General features: G+C 45.3%; 1 protein-coding gene across 4 annotated transcripts in view; it reads right to left on the bottom strand.

The window, feature by feature from the left end:
* Positions 1–22: 22 nt before the first annotated feature.
* KMT2A (lysine methyltransferase 2A) overlaps positions 23–20,716 on the bottom strand; it is a 77,422-nt gene continuing 56,728 nt past the window's right edge. For all 4 annotated transcript variants that reach the window (XM_028105745.2, XM_028105743.2, XM_088017926.1 and 1 more), the window contains 11 exons: positions 20,457–20,639; positions 16,037–20,240; positions 14,824–14,898; positions 13,923–13,981; positions 12,695–12,865; positions 10,809–10,883; positions 7,101–7,275; positions 6,827–6,934; positions 6,093–6,176; positions 5,560–5,689; positions 23–5,047 (listed from right to left, as the gene is read on the bottom strand). In XM_028105745.2, coding sequence (XP_027961546.1) covers positions 4,772–5,047; positions 5,560–5,689; positions 6,093–6,176; positions 6,827–6,934; positions 7,101–7,275; positions 10,809–10,883; positions 12,695–12,865; positions 13,923–13,981; positions 14,824–14,898; positions 16,037–20,240; positions 20,457–20,639 — 5,540 coding nt within the window. In that variant the 3' untranslated portion in view covers positions 23–4,771. The remainder of the gene's footprint in view (positions 5,048–5,559; positions 5,690–6,092; positions 6,177–6,826; positions 6,935–7,100; positions 7,276–10,808; positions 10,884–12,694; positions 12,866–13,922; positions 13,982–14,823; positions 14,899–16,036; positions 20,241–20,456; positions 20,640–20,716) is intronic.

Genomic DNA, 20,716 nt, shown 5'->3' on the forward strand with positions numbered 1-20,716 from the left:
AAACCAAAAGAAAGCTTGATCGTGTGCTGCAATAAACTTGACATGTTTATTAATTAAACTATCACTTAAATAAAAAAAAGTGCATAGAAAATAAACATGTTTAAAAACTCCTTTTTTTTTACAACTATGTACACTTTTTACTTTTACATTCAGTCTTTCGTAGAGAGCTTTCAGCATTATTATTTTTTGAACTATTAAAGTATTTTCCTTCGTCCCTGTCACAGGGAGTTAACACTGATGGACTTTAGACACATTTTTTCCTTTTTTTTTTTTTTTCTCTTTTTCTCTAACCAGAAGCTTGGAAGAACACAAGGAAAAAAACCAAAAGATCTGTTATACATGATAAAGTTGTCAAGAAATGTCTTATTTCTAGAAAAGAAGCTTGTCATCTGTTGAGCTTTTGAAACAATTATTCAACTACCTGTATTTACTAAAGAGACTGTTAAAAGTTCAATAAAAGAAACACCACAAGTCTATTTTCTTGGTTGAAAGACAGAACTAGAGTACCTCGGAACAAGATACCAGGAAAGCACAGAACACAATTTTCCCCTAAATGCAGGTGGTAACCCCAACATTCATAACCAAAAATAGAGAAACAAGGAGTACAGGTACTGACTGGCAACATTCATGGGCAGAAAAAATCTGGGTGACACCATTTCCGCGTTCCTCTCTGACCCTGGGAACGGACCGCGTCACCGTCCCTTTGTGGTTTGGGTCCCCCCCCCCCAACTTCGGAGGATCCGAGGAGCGCCAGACTGACGTTTTCCTGCCACGACTAGCAACTGTAACACAATCCTTATCTATAGTGTTAAGAGAATTAAAAGCCATGGACTGAACTAGGCTTTGTTACATGGTGCATTACTATATTAGTTCCTATATATATCATATTTATATTTATTTGAAAACCAAAACAAAAAAGTTGCAAGTTTTCAGAGTGTGAGACTTGACTGGTATTCATGATTCGGCACAAAACCATCTGCTCAATAACCTTGTATTGCTTTAAAATGAAGGAAATGAAACATAAAATTACACCCAGCCCTTTGCAATGACCCGCTTTTCCTTTAAAAAGAAAAAAAAAAAAACCCAAAACAAAACAAGAAAACCAAAAACCCAAACCCAAACTTGATTTCTAGTTAAAAAAAAATCCCAAATCAAACTTAAAAGTTAACATGTGATAAGGTTTTGACCTTTAGTATTTTCAGATATTTGATTGAATGTCAGTCCTTTAGAAAGATACATTCATTAAAAGATTTTTTTTTGTTTTTTTGTTTTTGTTTTTTTTTTTCCTTAATGTTGTTGTATATTTTCAATCAAGGGAGCTGCATGGTGCTCACTGCATTGGCCGGGGGTTGCTGACAGAGGCAAGCGGGGTGGTGGACTGTATCCCGGCAAAGGAGTCTGGTTGAAAACTTCTACGGATTATAGCTGCCAGGGCTTCCCCCTTAATTCTGGTGATTGGTCTAAAAACCGGAGGGGCTGTGCTGGAGGTGGTGGACGGTAACAGAGGGAGCCAAGGGACCGAGTTCCGGCCGTAGGGTCAGCGCCATGCAGCTGTTCTGGCTACACAGATATCACTGGCCACCAGGAAATGCGGCCACAACAGGTTCTAGCAGCAAAGCTCTCTGGGAGCTGGCTCGCTCCCGGAGAACTGACCAGGCTTGCAGCTGGGACTCCTTAGGGATTCGGGATGCCCCTTGGGGGATTCCTGGGAATGACCCACCACAGTTCCTCGGTCTGCACTTTTGTGCGGAGATTCCCTTGGTCACTTTCAAAACAAACTCAGGTGTTTTGGAGACAGATATGCCGGTTTGTTTTGTTTGTTTGTTTTTTTGCCTTCTTTCCCTCTTGTAGGGAAACCTTAGCTTATTACCCAAGTTGCTGGCAGGTATGCTGAATTTTGGCAATGGACTCAAGGCTGAGCTAGAAGAGGAATTACTCATTTCTATGGTTGACAGTTGGGGAGTGAAAAGGCAAGGCAAACCATCTGCAGCTGGCAAGAGAAGGAGAGATGTGGGTCCCTCCCCTGGCCTCAGGGTTCGGGATTGGTAGAAAGAGAATGAGGAGGGGGCTCACAGTACAGCATGGCCTAGCAGGGCATTAACTAGGTCTATTTAGCTGAGTTTCCCCCACCCCCTGACTGGCCTTTGGGTCTTTCTCAAGGTGAATTCGTGACCCATCAGTGCATTAATCATTTCAGTAACAAATGCAGCTTAAGGTTTTTTTCTTTAAAAAAAAAAAAGGAATTAAAGGATTTACAAAAAAACCTCACACAGTGCAATAATCAAGGAAACCAGACACTAGTGGCACCCCTAGGGCCACTGTATCTTGTTCACGGGCAAAGGAGGAAGGGAGGCGAGGTCTGGGTAGAGTGTTTTTCCCCAGTCCCCTGCTGGCACTTCTCCATGATGACAAGGAAGTCTCTGCCATCCTGGCTACAGTGCTGGGCTCCCTGCATGACAGCGAAAACAGTGACAATGTTCCAGCAAAGCCACCAGACACAGTTCTTAAGGTCACGGAAGAATAGGAAGCCCAGGGTGGAAGGCACAGCAGAGCCATGAGTCCTGGGGCAGAGAGCGCAGGGCTGAGTCGTATTGCTTTGCTAGACTTCCAGAGGAATGGGCTTCTCGTGGGAGAAAAGGGCGCCCTGCCCTCTACTGGACTGCACTGCTCTGAAACCCAGTGGCCGACAGAGGCAGAGAAGAATCTGCGTTATCGTGAGTGGTCAGACTGTGCTTCAGTTTCAACGGGCTGCCCCACGAGAGGGCACGGGGGGCGGGGATCCATGGGTTCTTTGCAGGTATGAGGACGTCGTGGGCAGAGGGGAAGGGGACGAGGTGACCGATGAGGCAGATGGTGAGGAAAATGTCAGGGTGCCATTCAACTTGGTTGCTATCTCGGAAGTAGGGCAAGAGGAGGGAAATGGAGATTCCAGCTCCCGCCACTCCGAGCTAGTCCAGAAGGGAGAGAGTGCGGGGAAGGAGAGGAGGCTCTGCTGTGTCAGGATACTACCACAGCCTTCTGAGGAGCTTCAACACGGGAAGGAGGGGAGCGGCCCAGTGGGGGAGGGTGACCTTCCTTGTCCATTTATTGTCAAAGAGCAAACCCAGGACACGTTTATGTCAACAGGGCACAAACAAGCTACACATTAAACAACAAAAGTACACCTTCCAGGGGGAAGTTGGGCAGGAAAAACCAGACTTTGTGTGTACAGCTGAATATTTTTCTCTAACTTCATCCTATGAAAATAAAAAATTATTAAAAACCGATCTTCTTTTAAATTAGGATAATACCGCGGTTTAAAAAATAGCCTTGTCATTAAGTGCTTCTCCCTATGAAGTGCTTCTCATAGAAAAATATACAAAATATATTTACATTTATAAAACCTTAAATAGTAAACTGTAAACAGAACAGAGTAAAATCCAATGACTTAATTTAACAGGTTCAGGACACCGTCTTGGGGAAAGGAGGAGAAGGAACATTTGATGCTGTTTTGACCACATCCTAAGGAGTAATCAGGGCAGTAGTGTCATCTAATTTACTTAACCTGTGGATTTTGCGCAGGTGGCAGAGGTCCCTCGATACAAGGTGGTCTAGTCCCCAAGTTTTGGGCCTTGAAATCTGATTAGTGTTCTGCCTTCAACTGGACACCGACCATTTAAAAATGAAGTCTTCCTATGTCTTAACAAGGGGAAAATAAAGTTACCATGTCCTAGGAATGGGGCCCGGGGGTCATCCTGGTTGTGATACTCTGGTTGTTGCATGATTCAGATCCTATTTAAATAATCGTTTTCCTCTTCTAAAAAATCATGCTACATATATTTCTTTAAAACTCTCCGTGGAGCTTTACGAAAACTCCAAATTCCGTCTGGTTATGACCAATGGCTCCTGTCCACTTCCCCACTGGGCGTGCTTCCAGGCTCAGGGGTTGTGTTGTAGGCATACACGATACCTGGCAGGGAGTGTCCTTGAGCAGGGAGTCACTCCCCTCTCCCACCCAGAAAGAACGGGAAAGCAGTGGGATGAAACGGGGGGGGGGGACGAAGGGGGTGGAGGGGGGCGGAGGAAGAATGAGAGGGACACTGCTCCTATTGTCGAGAAGGGTAATTGGCTGAGATAAGGCTCCTGGGGGTAACACTCCCACTTAAAGCCCACAGGCTCCATGTTTGGTGATTCATTGGCACAACCCCAAGACAGTCTTTTGACACCAAAGGTGCTAAGAATCCTGTCTCCCAACCAGAAGTGAACTCTCAAATGGGAGGGTAGTAGGGAAAACCACCAGACCTTCTCTGTTTGGTCAACAGACGGCCACAGGCTGGGCCCGGCTGGCAAACTGTCAGGTATCCAACCAACTCTCTATCGGGGCCCCCGGCTGACCCCTCTCTTGGAGTGCTTGGGAAAGGGCCAAGGCGAGGATGGCAACTTCTCTCCGAGGAGACACTCAGGCCCCATCTCCCAACATAATTAACCCTCCACAGGCTCCTTCCAGGCATGTCTGCTAGCGACCCCATTTCCCACTCTTTAACGGCATACAATCAGAGGGGCCCCAGTAGAAAGCCGGCTGCGGATCTTTTCTTCGAGACCTCATCTCTCTCTCCAGGACTAGGACCACATGTCTAATGTGAATATAGGACGTAAGGGAGCCCAGCCATCACGGAGGCCCCTCAACCGTGCCCACTCAATCCTGGAACTCCTAGCTGCTGGCAAAGGCCTTCAGCATTGCTCTGGATGGGCCTGGGTCCTAGTACTCCGACACTGGGGGCGAGGAGCAGCTCTAGTTTAGGAACTTCCGGCATTTCTTGGCACCACAGTTGCAGGGTAGCTTGTTGCTGGCATCCTCGATGGGGAACTTATAGTCGTAGGTGAGCTCCTCCCCACGGTAGATCTTGCGCATGGCAAAGATGACAATGTGCTTCTGCCCGTCGATATTGATGACCCGAGAGTAGCAGTTAGGCTCACATGAGTGATTGATGAAGCGTGCAGCGTTTCCGTGCATGGTGGCATCCACCACCTCCGAGTCATCAATTCGGAACATGTAGCAACCGATGCCCTACACGTGAAGGAGAGAGGGAGACCTTGTCACTTAGCCCAGCTCAGGCTGGAGAACATTTCCCAGCCCTTTTCTGATGTGGCCTACAACTGCTGACGAGAAAAGTTTCTTCTAGTAAAATGTCCAGATTTCTCCCATCTTTCAAGATGCTTCCATGGCAAATTCCTACATTACAGCTACTAGACTAGAGCTTTCTTAATGTCTCCACGGGAAAGAGAAACCTAAGACACCGTGTCATCAGGTGCTTTGATCCTGGGATCCACTCAAACAAACCTTTCAAAGAGTATCCTTGTACACTAATCCTTAGGGTGGATTCTGAGCTTCTCCTGGGCCCACCACAAATTTTAAAGATGTCAAAATGTCAAAAAAAAAAAAAAAGGAAAAGGGGAAAAAAAGCATGTTTGAATTAATAAAATATACTATTTCTTTTGGGATGTAAGGATCGTATTTTTAGCTGATGGCTCCTTTCTCAAACAACACCAGAACTGGCACAGTGAAAGCGAGAGACTCACCTTGCTGTCGTAATACTTCTCTCGCTTGTCAGTCTGGATGGAGCGGATGACATTGCCAGCATACTCAATCACCATCTCACCTGCATCAATGTTTCTCTTACAAAAAAGACCCCGGCCGTGGATGGGAGACCTAGGACGTAGAGATGGAAAAGAGATCGGCCACCAATTTCACAAATCAGGTTAACTGTGTGAATACATGAATAAATGAATAAAACCTGCTGTCAGTTCCCCAGGAAGGACAGGCCCTTGGAAAGAAAAAAAAAGAATCTGGACCCACTTGATTTGAGTATATTACTTATTTTAACAAATGGCCAAGAATGAAAGATTTCTCCATTCGGGAGCCCACCAGAGTAGCAATATTTTAATGTTTCCTGTGTTAAATTCCTTGTTCAACGCAAGGAGGGGCAGGTTCCATTAATAACAGCTAGAAAAACCTCACTTACTGAATGCGGGAGGTCACTCCAGCATTTGGTCTGCTTTAATTTTGGAAAACGATCAGTTTTCTGGAATTCTTTCTGCAATGTTAGCCATACCTGTAGACACCAACTGCCTCCTTAGAAGTCTTTTTTAAGTGCCGGAAACGCATGGGCATTGGCAGATCCATACTAGTTGCCCTCCTAAAGAGATAAGGCATATTATTAATGAATTCTCTTCAGGAAATAATCAGTTTTGAGTCTTGGATTGAAGGTTTCTAGAGACTATGACCACATTATTCCCTTTGTTCAACGCCAAGCATGATAACAAGTGTCTTGTAAAATGAGGCCTATAATATACACAGTCCTCTCCGACCATGGTAACTGTGGTGGTAGTGGTATGTCCAAAGCGGACAGAGTTTACTTTGGTTAAAGAAAATAAAATATATTGGGCGCCTGGGTGGCTCAGTTGGTTAAGCGACTGCCTTCGGCTCAGGTCATGATCCTGGAGTCCCGGGATCGAGTCCCACATCGGGCTCTCTGCTCAGCAGGGAGTCTGCTTCTCCCTCTGACCCTCTTCCCTCTCGTGCTTTCTATCTCTCATTCTCTCTCTCTCTGAAATAAATAAATAAAATCTTTAAAAAAAAAAAGAAAATAAAATATATTATCTTACAGTTATCTGAATTTCTCCTCTCCTCTGCCCAACAGCTACTGCTGCTTTAATACAAACTACGGTTCACTCTTAAATGTGATCTGGGAAATTCTGATCCAAGCAAAGCCACACAGGGCCCTGAGCAGCCAGAGTAGAGGGAAGCAAAGAGTGTTCCTAATGAGCCCCTCCACCCCAGACTTACCGAGCTGACTTCAGCTGTACCTCCTCCTCCTCCTCATCGTTGGGGTTGTATTCAGGAGGCTGCCGGTGTTTGGAAGCCAGGAAGTTAAACATGTCAAAAGCTGACTTCCTGGAGCCAAAAGATTAAAACACGCTTTAACAGAAATGCTTTGAACAGAAGCAGTGAAGGACAGCTTTGACACTGGAAATCTCAAAGGTGACATGGGGAAAATGATTGTATCATCAGATAATAAAATTGGGACCCAAAGGTGCTTAGGAAAGAGAATGGAACTTGCCTCAGGTGAACTTCAGCCCTGGCTGAGCCATGAGGGTTCAGAGGGGGTTCGTTGGCTTCCTCTGGTTTGTGGAAACGGAATTTGTAATTCCTACAGTGCTTGGCACCGGAGAGCTGCTCAATCAGGAACACGACTGCATCGTGAAGAATGCCCAGCATCCTCAAACCGTTAACACCTGCGGACAGAAGGCACCAGGGAAGCGAGGGTGCAGCCAACAGGAAAGTGCCTGGTACTAAAGAAAAGCCTGCGCGAGAGAAGAACTGTGCCAGAGGCTGCTCATGGTGAACGACATTGAACACTGGCCAAGAATTAGCATTAGCGAACCATTAAGATGACACAGACGCAGGTCTATCAATACGGAAAATGTTCATGGTAGATTGAAAACAAACAAACAAACAAACAAACACGTCACCAAACTATTTTCTATGTTCCGTATGTACACAGATAGGCTATACGTATTATTTTATTTCATGGTCACAACGCCCACATGAGGCAGGAATTACCAGCTTCACTTTCAGGTCAGTCAACCTAGGCTCAGAAAATTTGAATACCACACCCAAGGTCACACAGCTGGTGTGACAGGGTTTGAAGCTTGGGCTATGGAGCTCCAACCATGATCGCGTTTTTGTTTATAAGTTAATGGGGTATCTGGGCTCTGTAACTTCATACTCACACAGGTACCTCACTAAAATTTAAAAGAATGATTAGTAATAACCCCCTAACACAGAACTCTCTTTTTTTTAAGATTTATTTACTCATGAGAGACAGAGAGAGAGAGACAGAGAGAGAGAGAGAGGCAGAGGGAGAAGCAGGCTCCCAGGGAGAAGCAGGCTCCCAGGGAGCAGGGAGCCCGACGCAGGACTCAATCCCAGGACCCTTGGATCATGACCGAAGGCAGATGCCCAACCATCTGAGCCACCCAGGCGCCCAACACAGAACTCTCTTTTGCATTGTTATACTGAATGTTTAGAATAATAGATAGATGCTTTGTTTTACTCAGTCTCGTGCCATTAATGAGCATTTCTGATTTCTTTTTATTTTATAAAAATAAATGTATGTAAGTTGCCGACATAGATGGGGAAAGGCTTTCTGAAATGACTGGTTTCTTTCACTAAAGGGATGGGGCATCCCAACAACCGCCACCCCGCTTTGACACGAGAAATAGCAATGTTCAGGGTGCCTGGCTGGTTCAGTCGGTACAGCATGTGATTCTTTTTTATTTTTCTTCATTTTTTTTTTAAAGATTTAATTAATTTATTTGAGAGAGCACATGAGCAAGGGGGAAAGGGAAGAGGCTGAGGGAGAGGCGGGCTCCCTGCTGAGCAGGAAGCCCAATGCGGGGCTCGATCCCAGGACCCTGAGATCATGACCTGAGCCGAAAGCAGATGCGCTTCACCGACTGAGCCACCCAGGCACCCCTGTCAGGTTCATTTTTTTTTTTTTTTTAATTTTTATTTGAGTATAGGTGACACAACAAGTTCATTATGTAATTAATCCTCACCACAAATTTTGGAAGTCACATTTATATTCCTTTTTAGATAAGGAGATTGAGACTCAGAGAAGTCAATTAGCTTGCACTCAATGTAATATTAATCACAAAGGGGCAGAAATGTAGCTTGTACCGTTTTTTTCTGCCTCCAGAGCTCATGGTTTCTTACCACCATTCCACGTGGCAGTAAAGGACATGGATAAATCAAAGGAATTTCTGTCCTGTTGGCAAAAACAAGCGGGGGGGGGGGACTACTCAGTGTGAGGCCGAGAACACAGAATTTAGGACACTGGCTTACTCCAGGGGCAGGATTTTGCACATATTATCAATAATCAGTTCAAAGTGACTACTGGGAGAGGCCATGTACAACTATCCTTTCTCGGGGTGCCTGAATGGCTCAGTTGGTTAAGCGTCCGACTCTCAATGATCATGCTCAGGTCATCTCAGGGTCATGGTATCGAGCCCCATATCTGGCTCCATTCTCAGCGTGAAGTCCTCTTGAGATTCTCTCTCCCTCCACCCCTCCCTTCTCTCGTGTGCTCTCTCTCTCTGTCACATAAATAAATAAAATATTTTTTAAAAAACAGGGACGCCTGGGTGGCTTAGTCCGTTAAGCATCTGCCTTTGGCTCAGGTCATGATCCCAGGGTCCTGGCATTGAGCCCCGCGTCGGGCTCTCTGCTCAGTGGGGAGTCTCCTTCTCACCCTGCTTGAACTCTTTCTCTCTGTCAAATAAATAAATACAATGTTAAGAAACACAAAACAAAACAAAAAACTAAATAATACTTTCTTGCCCCCTAAATATTTCCTTCACCAATCTAAAAAAAAAAAAAAAAAAAAAAAGATACTATCTAAAGTTAAAAGGCAGCCCACAGAATGGGGAAAAACATTTGCAAATCATCTCTCTGATTAATATCCAGAATATATAGAGAGAACGTCTAAAACTCAACCATAGTAACAACAAAGCCTGACTAAGAAACAGGCAAAGGCCTTGAATAGATGTTTTTCCGAAAACGATCTATGAATGACCAGTGAGCACATGGAAAGACGCTCAATGTCATGAATCATTAGGGAAATGTAAATTAAAACTATAATGAGATACCGTCTCATACCCATTTGGAGGGCTTCTATCAAAAAAGCAGGGGATGTTGAGAAACTGGAACCCTTGGGCACTGCTGGTGGGGATATAAAATGGTGCAGCCACTGTGGAAAACAGCATGGCAATTCCTCAAAAAATTAAAGATGGAATTACTGTTTTAAAAAAAAGGAATTACTGCATGACCGAGCAATTCCACTTCTGGGTATCTGCCCCCCAGAAATGGAAAGTAGGGTCTTGAAGAGATACCTGCACACTCACATTCACACAGAATTAGTCACAATAGCTAAAATGTGGAAGCAACCCAAGTACCCATTGATGGATCGATCAATAAGCAAACTGTGGCATATAAATACAATGGGATATTATTTGCAATATGCTACAACCTGGATGAACCTCAAAGAGATTATGCTAAGTGAGATGAGCCAGTCCCACTTACATAATTCCACTTACATGAGGTAACGAAAGTAATCAAAATCATAAAGACAGAAAGAATAACGGTGGTTGCCAGGGTCTGGAGAGAATGGGGAATGGGGAGTTTCAGTTTTACAAGAGAAAAAACGAGTTATGGGATGGATGGATGGTTGCTCAACAATGTGAATGCATTTAACACCCCTGAACTGTACACTTAAAAATGGTTAGGATGGTAAATTTTATGTCATGTCTATTTTACCTCAATAAAGAAATTCATCTGCTTAGAAAAAAAAGAAAAGAATAAAGTCCCAATGCAATATTACAGCAGATAGGAAGCCTGAAAGCATTATGCTGAAGAATCCAGTCACAAAAGGCCAGACGTATGAGTCCATATAAATCCCTAAAGACAGAAAGTTGTTTAATGGTGGCCAGGCGCTGGGGCTGAGGAATGACTGCTAATGAGTATGGGGTTTCTTGCAGGGATGATGAAAATGTTCTGGAATTATACAACAGTGATGGTTGCACAACTGTCAGTAGACTAAAAACCACTGAACTATATGTTTTAAATGGGTTAACTGTGTAAGAATTATACCTCAACGAAGTTGTGAAAAATTATTTTTAAAAAAGTTGATGCTTTTGTAGAATCACCTCTATAGCTTTAGACCAGAATACTCTCAGACAGGAGTAAAATCACCCCTTGTGGTCGTTACCTGCAAATGAGAGCTGCTTTAGGCGGGCATTTGACCGAGCTTCCTGGACTTTATCTGTCAGTGACTTCCAGGCATCTGTGAGGAAATAAAATATTCCATCAATTATCTCTAACACCAGTGGCAAGCTAAAGCATTGAGCTTAGAATCCTTACAGGGTGAAAACACCCTGCTAAAATGGCTTTTTGTTGTTTTCTTGGTTTCGATGAGTTCCGTGCATAAGAAAGCGGCCGAGAAGGTGCATTAGCTCACGCCTTCTGAAAATGACCCCTGGATCCCCAAAGCATTCACATCCTTTGATGGTAGTCTGGGTCCCAAACCTGAATGCTGGATATCACTTCTACTTCCTATGCCTCTAAACAAAACAATACTAGCGTTAACGATTTAACCCAGACTACGGGGAGACCTTAAACCTCTGTTCTGTAAAACTAAGGGGGAGTGACTAGAAAACCTCTACTATCCCTTCCAGCTCCAACTTAAGATTCTAGGATCTCCTACTGTCTGTTGGGCTCGTTACCACCACTTCACACTCAGTGTGTTGTACGTAGAACTCATACACTCAATGTAGTCTTTCTGTTCTCATCTTTTTTTTTTTTTAAATATCTTTTTTTTTAGTGATCCAGGCCTGAATCTTCAGAGTCACATTGGACTCCTCTCTCTACTCTCCATATTCAAGCAGTCCTGGAGAGTGTCTGTTCATTCTTTCCTGCTGGGAACGGGCTTTATTACCTGACATCTCTTACTGTAGCGATGCCCTCATCAGTGACCTCTTGCCACCTCATGTCTCCAATTTAGTCCACCTTAAAGGGAGCTACCACGTTAAGCTTCTTGAAATTCTGCTTTTATTCCATGTCCCCAGATTTTCAAAGGCCTCATGGTTTGGCACTGAAGGCCCTTCCAAAACCAGTGCCCAATCCACCTTCGCAGTTTCCTCTCTCACTAGTACCTGACTAGGATTTCAACATCCTCTCCCACCGGAGGGCACTCTACTCCCACCACGTGCAATCCTAACTTCGCTGATGTCCCTTTTTAGAAAGCCTTTCTCATTCCTCTTTTTCTAACCCAAATTGTTATCTCCTTTAACAGACTCTTCTACCATTCTTCCTGGGTTCGACAACCCTAACTCAGCCCCAGGGATCTTTCCTTCAAATTCCTCTATTACTTACTGCCTAGATAACATTCAGTAGTCCTTCAGTAGCTAATGAACACCTATATGCTTGGGATACAAAGAGGAGCGAGAAAATAAAATGCCAGCCTTTCTAGGAAGTTCCTTGTTAAGATGTAAAAAAGTAAACAGACTTTATAAAAACAAAATTTAAGCTTTAAGCTATAAGAAAAGCATTTAAGATTCTAAAAGGAGCAGAAAGGAGGGAATGGGAGTGCTTATCTGCCTCAGAAGGTCAGGGAAGACTTTCCAGGCTGAACCCTGAAGGACAAGGTAGAGTTCACCAGATAAGCCAGGGTAAAAGAACATTCTGGGCAGAGGGAAGAATTGGGTGAAGGCACAGGGGTGAAAGAGAATGGCATCTGAGGTACACAAAGAAGTGGAAGAAAACACGACCAGAGAGAGAAGACATCTCGTGTGCTCTGCTAAGTTATGGACTATTACTCCAATAACACCAACTTCTTAAGGATGAGTTAGGTGTATAATGCCATCAAGTATCTTCTGTAACACCAAGCGCACAAACTGCCCACATCAACAGTACTAATACAAGTAAGCGTGGATCTGGCTGACACAGAGCTTGCACTGGTGAGACAACCACAATTTTTTTTTTTTTTTTTTAAAGTAATCTCTACACTGAACGTGGGGCTCGAGCTCATGATCCTGAGATCCAGAGTCAGAAGCGCTACTGACTAAGCCAGCTGGGCGCCTCATTTAATCCACTCACCTTCAATACTTTCTGCACAGATCTGGAAGCCATCATCACTTGAAATTTCAAAAACAAGTCCTTTCTTGGGCTTTTTCTCAGCAATGCTTTCTTTCCTCTTCTGTTCTTGCTGGAGCCAAAGCATCAGTGGAGAGCTGAAATTACTTTCTTCTTCTTCCACTGTTTTAGGTTCTATGAGGGAGAAAATAGATAGGGGCCAAACTGAGCACTGATAACATTATCTTCAAGCCTACCAACATTCCACAGTTGGTATGATTACTCCCATTTACAGATAAGAAAACCAAGACTCAAAGATGTGGAGCAACTGGCCCTGGGTCATAGCTGGAAAGTGACTAAAACTAGGTTTTTTTGTTTTGTTTTACCTGAAGTCATGCTGTCTCTGTGGTAGTTTCTGGTATGACAATTTGATAGTTTTTCAATAAGCAATTGCCCTCAATAAGGTCAAAGCTAAAAAATAATAATGATTAATATGAATGAAGCACTATACATGAGGCACTCTTCTAGGAACTTCCTGTAGATTAATTCAGATAAACCTCACAACGACCCAGTGAGGTGTTATTATTATGTACACTTCAAAGGTGAGAAACCTGCGACAGAGAGATGGTAAGTAACTAGCCCAAGTTCATATAATTAGTAAGCGGTAAGCTGAGATTTCAACCCATTTGGCTCCAGAGTCTGCCATCACCCTGCCCTGCATTGACAGAAAGAGGTGCCTCTGTCCTCTTCAGGAATGAGCCAACCAAAAGAATGTGATTACAGCCCAAATGTTATGCCTGAGCGTTTTCTCTATCTTCCTCTCTTCTGGGAAGTTCCCTCGATGGAAATGGGCAAACCTTACATCCAGATCTCTCTAATCTTGAAGTGGCCAGTTCTTAATGATCAAATTCAGTAGTACAGATGGAAAGTGCTATGGAGATATATCTGTGGTTGTGACCAGATACATGGTTTTCTTCAGCGATAACTAAGGGATGAGGTCAGGTAACCACTAGCTATTAAGACCACACTGTTGTTAAAGCAAGTAGAGCAGAATAATCGACAGATGTCCCAGACTTTATAGTGGAAGGGCACCGGACCAGGGAATAGATGCCCTGGTTAGTCTACACCTTTAGCCCATCACTTCTTTGGAGCTTAAACTTTTTAATTTAGAAAATGTGTGGATGATGCAGGCAATTTTTATAGTACTTTTGACTTTGAAATTCTAATTCTAACCTGTTACCCACCCACATACCTGTACCTTCTGGCTCATTTGCTGGATTTTGTGTTGCCTGAATCTCAGGAAGAACTTGCCTAAATGAGAAGAAAACGCAGTGTGAGACGTAACAACAGCTACTCTTCAATTCAAAGATAAAAACTGTCCACGTCGGCCATACCACCGTATCAATTACATAAAACTACTAGAAATAGACCACAGGATGTCTTGTATATAACCTGTTGGATAAACACCACCACACTACTGTATGGTACGTAACATACAACTCTTTTAGGAGACTCTTTCCTAAATATTGACATTAAGTTTGGGCTTTTGGAGTTTGTAGATTATGTCCTTGAAATTTTTCTCATACCCTCAGTACTAGAAAAAAATGAAAGGACACTCGTTAGAAGCAGTTCTGGAGTTACTTAAGTAAATTAACTGATTTAACTAAAAACAAAAGCAAGCTGCAGGAGCCAGTAAACCATAACCAATTTTCATTTCTGAAAATTAAATAAATCTTGGAAACAACCCAAATGCATATCAATAAGGGGCTATTTAAATAAGTAAAAAAAAAAAAATCCAAGTACAGAACAGTATGATAGCATTATTCATTTTATGTAAAAAAGGTGTATATATATTCATATATACACTGTGTGTATCTGTATTTGTATAGAAACGTGTACATGGATGAAAACACATCATTAGCAATGGTTATTACTAGGGGACAGAAGGGAGGAGGGTAGGCAGGACGAACATGGAGCCACTTATCTATTATTTAAGTAATCATGCATTAAAAAAATTGTAAGTATGTATTACTTCCATGAAAAAAAAAAAAAACTCTGGTACCAAGAACAATACAAATGAGGAAGAATTATTTTTTAAATGAGGTGAACAAAACGGAGGGCTTTAACCTTAGACAAACGATCTTCGTATTTACCCTGTGGGCTGCCCACACTCCTTTGACTGTTCCACATTAGCTGTGTCCTGCTGCTCAGCCTCTGCTCCTGGAGTCCTGGAACAGAATCATTGGGTCTTTTCAAGAACAACCACCAGTAAATATGTACTGAATGTAGAGGTCAGTCTAAAGAAATGACTCTATCAGGATCTGATAAAATTTATGAGCTGGGAAAACTCATCCGTGCTGCTAACAGGTTAGCCAGTGGTCACCTTGAAGGCATTCCGACTAAGAGAAGGCACAAGGAACCTTCTGGAACACTGGGAATTTTTTTTTTTTTTAAGATTTTATTTATTTATTTGAGAGAGAGAGAACGAGAGATAGAGAGCACGAGAGGGAAGAGTGTCAGAGGGAGAAGGAGACTCCCTGCCGAGCAGGGAGCCTGATGCGGGACTCGATCCCGGGACTCCAGGATCACGACCTGAGCCGAAGGCAGTCGCTTAACCAACTGAGCCACCCAGGTGCCCAACACTAGGAATGTTTTATATCTTGATCAGAATGGTGGCTACATGGGTGCATACATATGTAAAGTTTCACTTGTGTACTCAATGCACGTTACACTCCATGCTTTCAAAAAAGGACTTCATGAGGATCTACAACAGGTGGCTTTGCCCACCAGACAGGAATAATCATCATCCCTCAGTATCCTAAGACTCAGCAAAAAACCCCCAAAACAACAACAAAACCCAAAAGCAACAAACCCAAGAGCAAACAGCAGCATTGCTTTAAATCAGAGCAAAGGGGGGCCTGGGTGGCTCAGTCGGTTAAGGGTCCGACTCTTGATTTCGGCTCAGGTTATGATCAAGGGTTCTGAGATTGAGCACCACATTGTGCTCCGCTCTGGGCATGGAGCCTGCTTGGGATTCTCTCTCTCCCTCTGCCTGTCCCCACCCTCCATAAAAAACAACAAAAAAACCCCCCACAACCCCCCCCCAAAAAAAACCCAAAACAAAGAGTAATTAGAGATGTGGTTCTGTCCGAGAGACAAACTGCCCACGGACGGAGCTAAATTTTGCTCTATAAATCACCACTGTGAGGGAAAAAAAAAAAAAGTCAAAACCCAGAACAGCCTCGAGTAATGCAACGTGGACAAAAGAGTGTCCTTCCCAGGAAAACTGCCACTTCAACAGCCTCTCGTCCAGAGCAAAGACAATCCCACCTACCCAGAGTAGTAGCTAATATTTCGATCTCTCACCCTGTGACTGAGGTCAGGGATGTCGTGCTGGCTTCTTGGTCTGGAATGTGTGCTTCAGAAGAACTGGTCCGCAAATGGGAAACTTTGTGCTTCTTGCCATTCCCTTTGTCCAAAGGCAGCTGAAACCGTTTGATTTTTGGTTTGGGTTTGGTGGGAGCCGGCACCGCGGGGCTTGCTGAGGGCTGTCCAGAGGATGGAGAGCCCCCGGGAGAGGCCGGGCTGGCTTGCATAGCTGAGGATAAAGCCTTATTTTGCTCTAGCCCCATGCTATTAGGAGCATCTCCTGTCTGGGCGAAGGTGGATCCCTGGGTCCCTGCAGCAGAATCAAGTTCGCGCTGGGACGGGAGAATCCCAGTTTTGCTGGCAAGGAGCTGGTTCACGCGCTGAAGCTGATAGTGTTCTTCTGCTTCCCCAGAAGGAGAGGCAGCTGCGACGCCTGCAGTCTGAGCAGAGGGGAGCACACAGATGCTAGACGCCGCGGCCCCCAGTTGTGGAAACATTCCCGCACTGGGCGGTAGAGCCACGGGCTGGTCCTGCATCCCCAGGCTCTGCTGGCTAGCTTTGATTAAAAGGTTGCTTATTGAGCCAATATCCGGGGCACTGAGCAACCTGGGGTTGGTTAACGCAACATGTCCCGGAACGGACGCGCTACTTGTAGGGGCGGTTGTGGTCTGCATGGACACAACATTCAAGACGGAGGCACCGGACGCCAGGCCGGACCCAGGCCCCGCGGTGAGGTGGCTAGTATCCTGGCTTACGGTGGATGCGCCCGCCGCCGCGGCACTCTGGGGTAACAGGGGTGCCTGTTCAAAATACATGATGCCAGATTTAGACCTTTTTATGATGTTGGGGACAGTTCGGTGAGATGACGTATTAAGTGACCCCAGATCTAACAGATTGGGATGGTTTGGCAGCTGGGAGGGTGTGAAGTTAATCAGGGTCATGTTAGAGACCACATCGGAAGGGGCAATGGTTGAAGGGGTGCTAGAGGGAGCGAGTTTTTTATTCTTTCGGGTCTGTAGACGAGATATGGGTCTTTTCTTGAGTCCAGAGGATGGAGTGGCTACTGTGGTACTGAGGTCTGTCCTCTGGCTGGCTTCTGAAACCAAAAGTTGGGGATCTGGAGGAGGCTGAACCCCAATAAGTAGGCCTGAAGGAGGACTGCTGATGTTAGGTGGGAAACTACTTTGAGCAGCTGCAGGGAAGGAATGTAAGTGCTGGTGATGAGGCATGGGGAGCAATCCTTTGCTAGCAGGAGGGAACAGAGATGGAGACGTTGGCAAACTTGGATTTAGTCCCGTGGCTAGGGTGAGACCACTTCCCATGGGCCCCAATACTGAAGTATTTGTCTCCATCACATTGGGTGTAGAACTAACAGAAGAGGTCAACTGGATTTTTTGGGTCACTCCATTTGGAAGAGTTTGGAGAACATAAAGTGGCTGCATGTTCTGGTTAACCACAATGAGTTTCTCAGTGGCTGGTTTCAGGTGGGGTGGAGTGGTCTGGACAGCTGCATTAGAAATCTGAGATGGGCCAGGACTCTCAGTAGAATTGGGCACATATTTCTGGTTCTGGATAGGAACAGTAGGGGAAACAGGTACCTGCAGGCCGGGGGTGCTACTGTTTCTAGTTAAATCCTGATTGTTGCCATGACCTTGCTCCACCGAACCACAAGGAGGGCTGGAGATGTGGTCTGCGTCCATGTGTCCTTGAATAAAATGATCGGGAGTCATGTGGCCTTCGGGGGTGGGATCCACTCCTGGACTCAGCAGTGCCGAGTCGCCTTCAGAGGAGGCCACAGACTTCTCGGTGATGGTCACTCTCTTCTCTCCTGAGTCAGAGATTACAGCCAGTCTGCTGGCATTCTGGCTAGGGACAGTGGGACTCCGCGTGGTCAGGACAGACAGGTCGGACGGTAGCTCCAGAGGCAGCTCAAACTGCTCCTCTGCTGAGATAGAGGAGGAGACGCTACTGTCCACGGGTTCCGCCGTCGGCAACTGCTGAGAAAAGACCTCGAAGAGACCCATGTCCTTTTCCCGATTGCTGTCAAGACCCAAACCTTCACCCAGATTCAGGAGTTCCGACGAAGAGGACTCCGGGCTCTCACCCAAAGCCTGCATGGAAGGAGTATTCTTCAGTACAAAGTCCATAATGTCCGAGGGCAGGATATTCCCACAGTCGTCACTGTTGTTGTTATCCGAGTCCGACTTGAGGAGCTCGGTACTGTAGGTGTCCAGGAGGTTCTTGTCTGACGGGGTGCTCGTGTGGACCCGGCGGCTGGGCTCCAATGAGCTGAGCTGAGCCTCCAAGGAGTCCTGCCCCTGTGCTTTAACTCGGCTTACGGAGTGGCAGTTATCCACCTTTGGCTCGTTTTTGTGGCCCACGGAACTCTTAAGGACATGTTCTTTCTCACCGGCATCTTCGGGTCGCTCAATCTTTAAGTTCTCCGTTCCGTTTTCCTTCCCATTTCTTTTTGGAATCTGGCTGCTTTTCCTTGTGGTGGCGGTGACGCTAGTATCACTCTCTGTGCCATCATCGACACCATCCAACTGTGAGATTTTGGGAAGGTCACACTGCTCCTCCTCCCGAAATAAATTATGGGATGCCAGCCGCTCATCTCCACCTGAGGAAATCACTGTTCTGGTGAAATTATAATAGTATAGGTCATCTTCATCTGAGGTGCTCAGGTCGTCAGCCCCATCCACCTGTCCTTCGGCTGATCTCTTGCCCCGTTTCTTGCCTGTGGAGCTGCTGTAGAATGGAATGTCTTCTTCACCATAGGATCTCACTCCATAGAGCGGGGTGAGCCCGAAGAACATGTTCGAGCGCGCCCGAGCACTGCGACGGGGATATCTCCTCTTGAAAGAGCCATCCTCCTGAGGTTTGGGACCATCTGGAAGCATCAGGTTTCTGTCCTGTACCGGAAGATTCTGATAGTTGTTACTCTGAGGATCCTGGGATGAGGTATCATTGGGGCTTGGCTGGGCCACTGGACCATCTCCTGGACTTTCGGAGGCTGCAACTGGTTCTGTGGGAGGAGATGCTGACTCTATTTGCAAAGGGGAAACGGGGCTACCTTCTTTCAGGGTATTCTTGGACTGGCCCTCACTTTCCATTTTGAGAGGGGTCAGTGTTACTTTGACTGTACGTTTCCGGGGTGTCTGTAATTCCTTGGCAGATCCTTCTACTTGCATGGATGGAGCTTTGGGGGCTCCCGGAATAGAGAGGCCTTTGTCTCCAATCTTATCAGAAGAAACATTATTACATGGTCGTTGCCCCATGAACTCAGGAGTCAAAACCTCATCCACAAACTCCGGCTTTAGGTTTCCTTCCTCACCAGTTGACACCTGACCAGGTTCCAAAAAAGATTTACTGGAATGTTTTTCTTTGAAAGTTTCTTTACAAGACTTTTTCCCTTTCTGTCTCCGGTCTCTGGAACTAGACCCCACGTGCTCATTGAGGATGGACGATCTGTTGCTCACTCCAGATAGCTTCAAGGTTTTGACTCCCGCGTCTTCATCGGGAGGGGGGTTTACCGATTGGTTAGAATCTGTGTGTTGGTCCCGATCATTCCTCTGCCCTCTCAGATGGAGTGGGGGGAAGGAGAGGGCCTCTTTAGAAGAAAACGGCCCTGAAGAGAGTTCAGCGAAAGTGCCGATCTTGCTAGCATTTAATTCTCCAGGTGTTGTGTTATGAACCTGTGGAGCCAGTTTGGGAATGCCAGGATAAGCCACAGCATGTGCAGACCCCTCCAAACTCTTGGAACTTGGCACTTTGGTCTTCTCTCCCTTCAAAGAGGAGCCCTTGGATGCCAAGTCTGAAGCGCTGGAATGCTTCATTTCGGAAGAGGAAGACCCATCCAAGTGGCTGGTTTTAGTGCCCATAGTAACCACTGTCCTTTGCAAATTTGAAGAGGTGGAAGTGTTTTGCCCTAAATTAGTATTTGAATTCAGTGGTCCTAAGACATGATCAACTGCTTTGGCACTTGACTCAAGATCTGTGGCAGTCCCGATGGTAGAGACTGAGGAAACACTATTCCTGGAGTAAGTACCCCCAGTTCTCATTGGAGACATGATCCGGAGTTTAGACCGCTGGGGTGACAAGGAAGAAGTGCTGTGACGCCGGGAGCCAATGCTTCGGAGTCCAGAGGAGAGTAAAGGGTCACCCACTGTGACTATTTCATGAGTGGTTGGGGTAGGACTTCCTGAACAAGAGAGAAAAAGTAATAAAGTCTATTACAGAGAGAACGAATGTGTGGTGGCCATTGCTTTCAATGACTTGGCAATGGCTTATAACTGAAAACTGCAAATCAAGACTCAATGAGCAAAAGCCCCTACGACAGAGTGGCCTGAAAGAATCACAAGCTCATCTCTGAGCTGACCTTTTTGGGTCAACTTAGTCAATGAGGTAGGTCCTTTACCTGCAGAAGGCAACGGCCGACAGCCAGGGGATCTCTGTGTTGGAGAATAACTAGGTGTGCGAATCCTAGGGACCTTTGAGATGACATGATAAAAACAGGAGCCGGAGGTTTGCGAATGAGGTCGGTCTGGTGAGGGAGGACTTACAATTTCAGCTGTGTTTTGACTTTCTTTAGACGCAATTTCTGTGGTAGGGAAGAAAAACTTTTACTTTTAAAAAAGGTCCAATTAAAATATCAAACAAACGAACCAACACAAAGCA

The sequence above is a fragment of the Eumetopias jubatus genome, unplaced genomic scaffold (genome assembly GCF_037043125.1).
Source record: "Eumetopias jubatus isolate StellerSeaLion01/CBP00866 unplaced genomic scaffold, mEumJub1_p1.0 scaffold_13, whole genome shotgun sequence".
In the NCBI taxonomy this organism is placed as follows: Eukaryota; Metazoa; Chordata; class Mammalia; order Carnivora; family Otariidae; genus Eumetopias; species Eumetopias jubatus.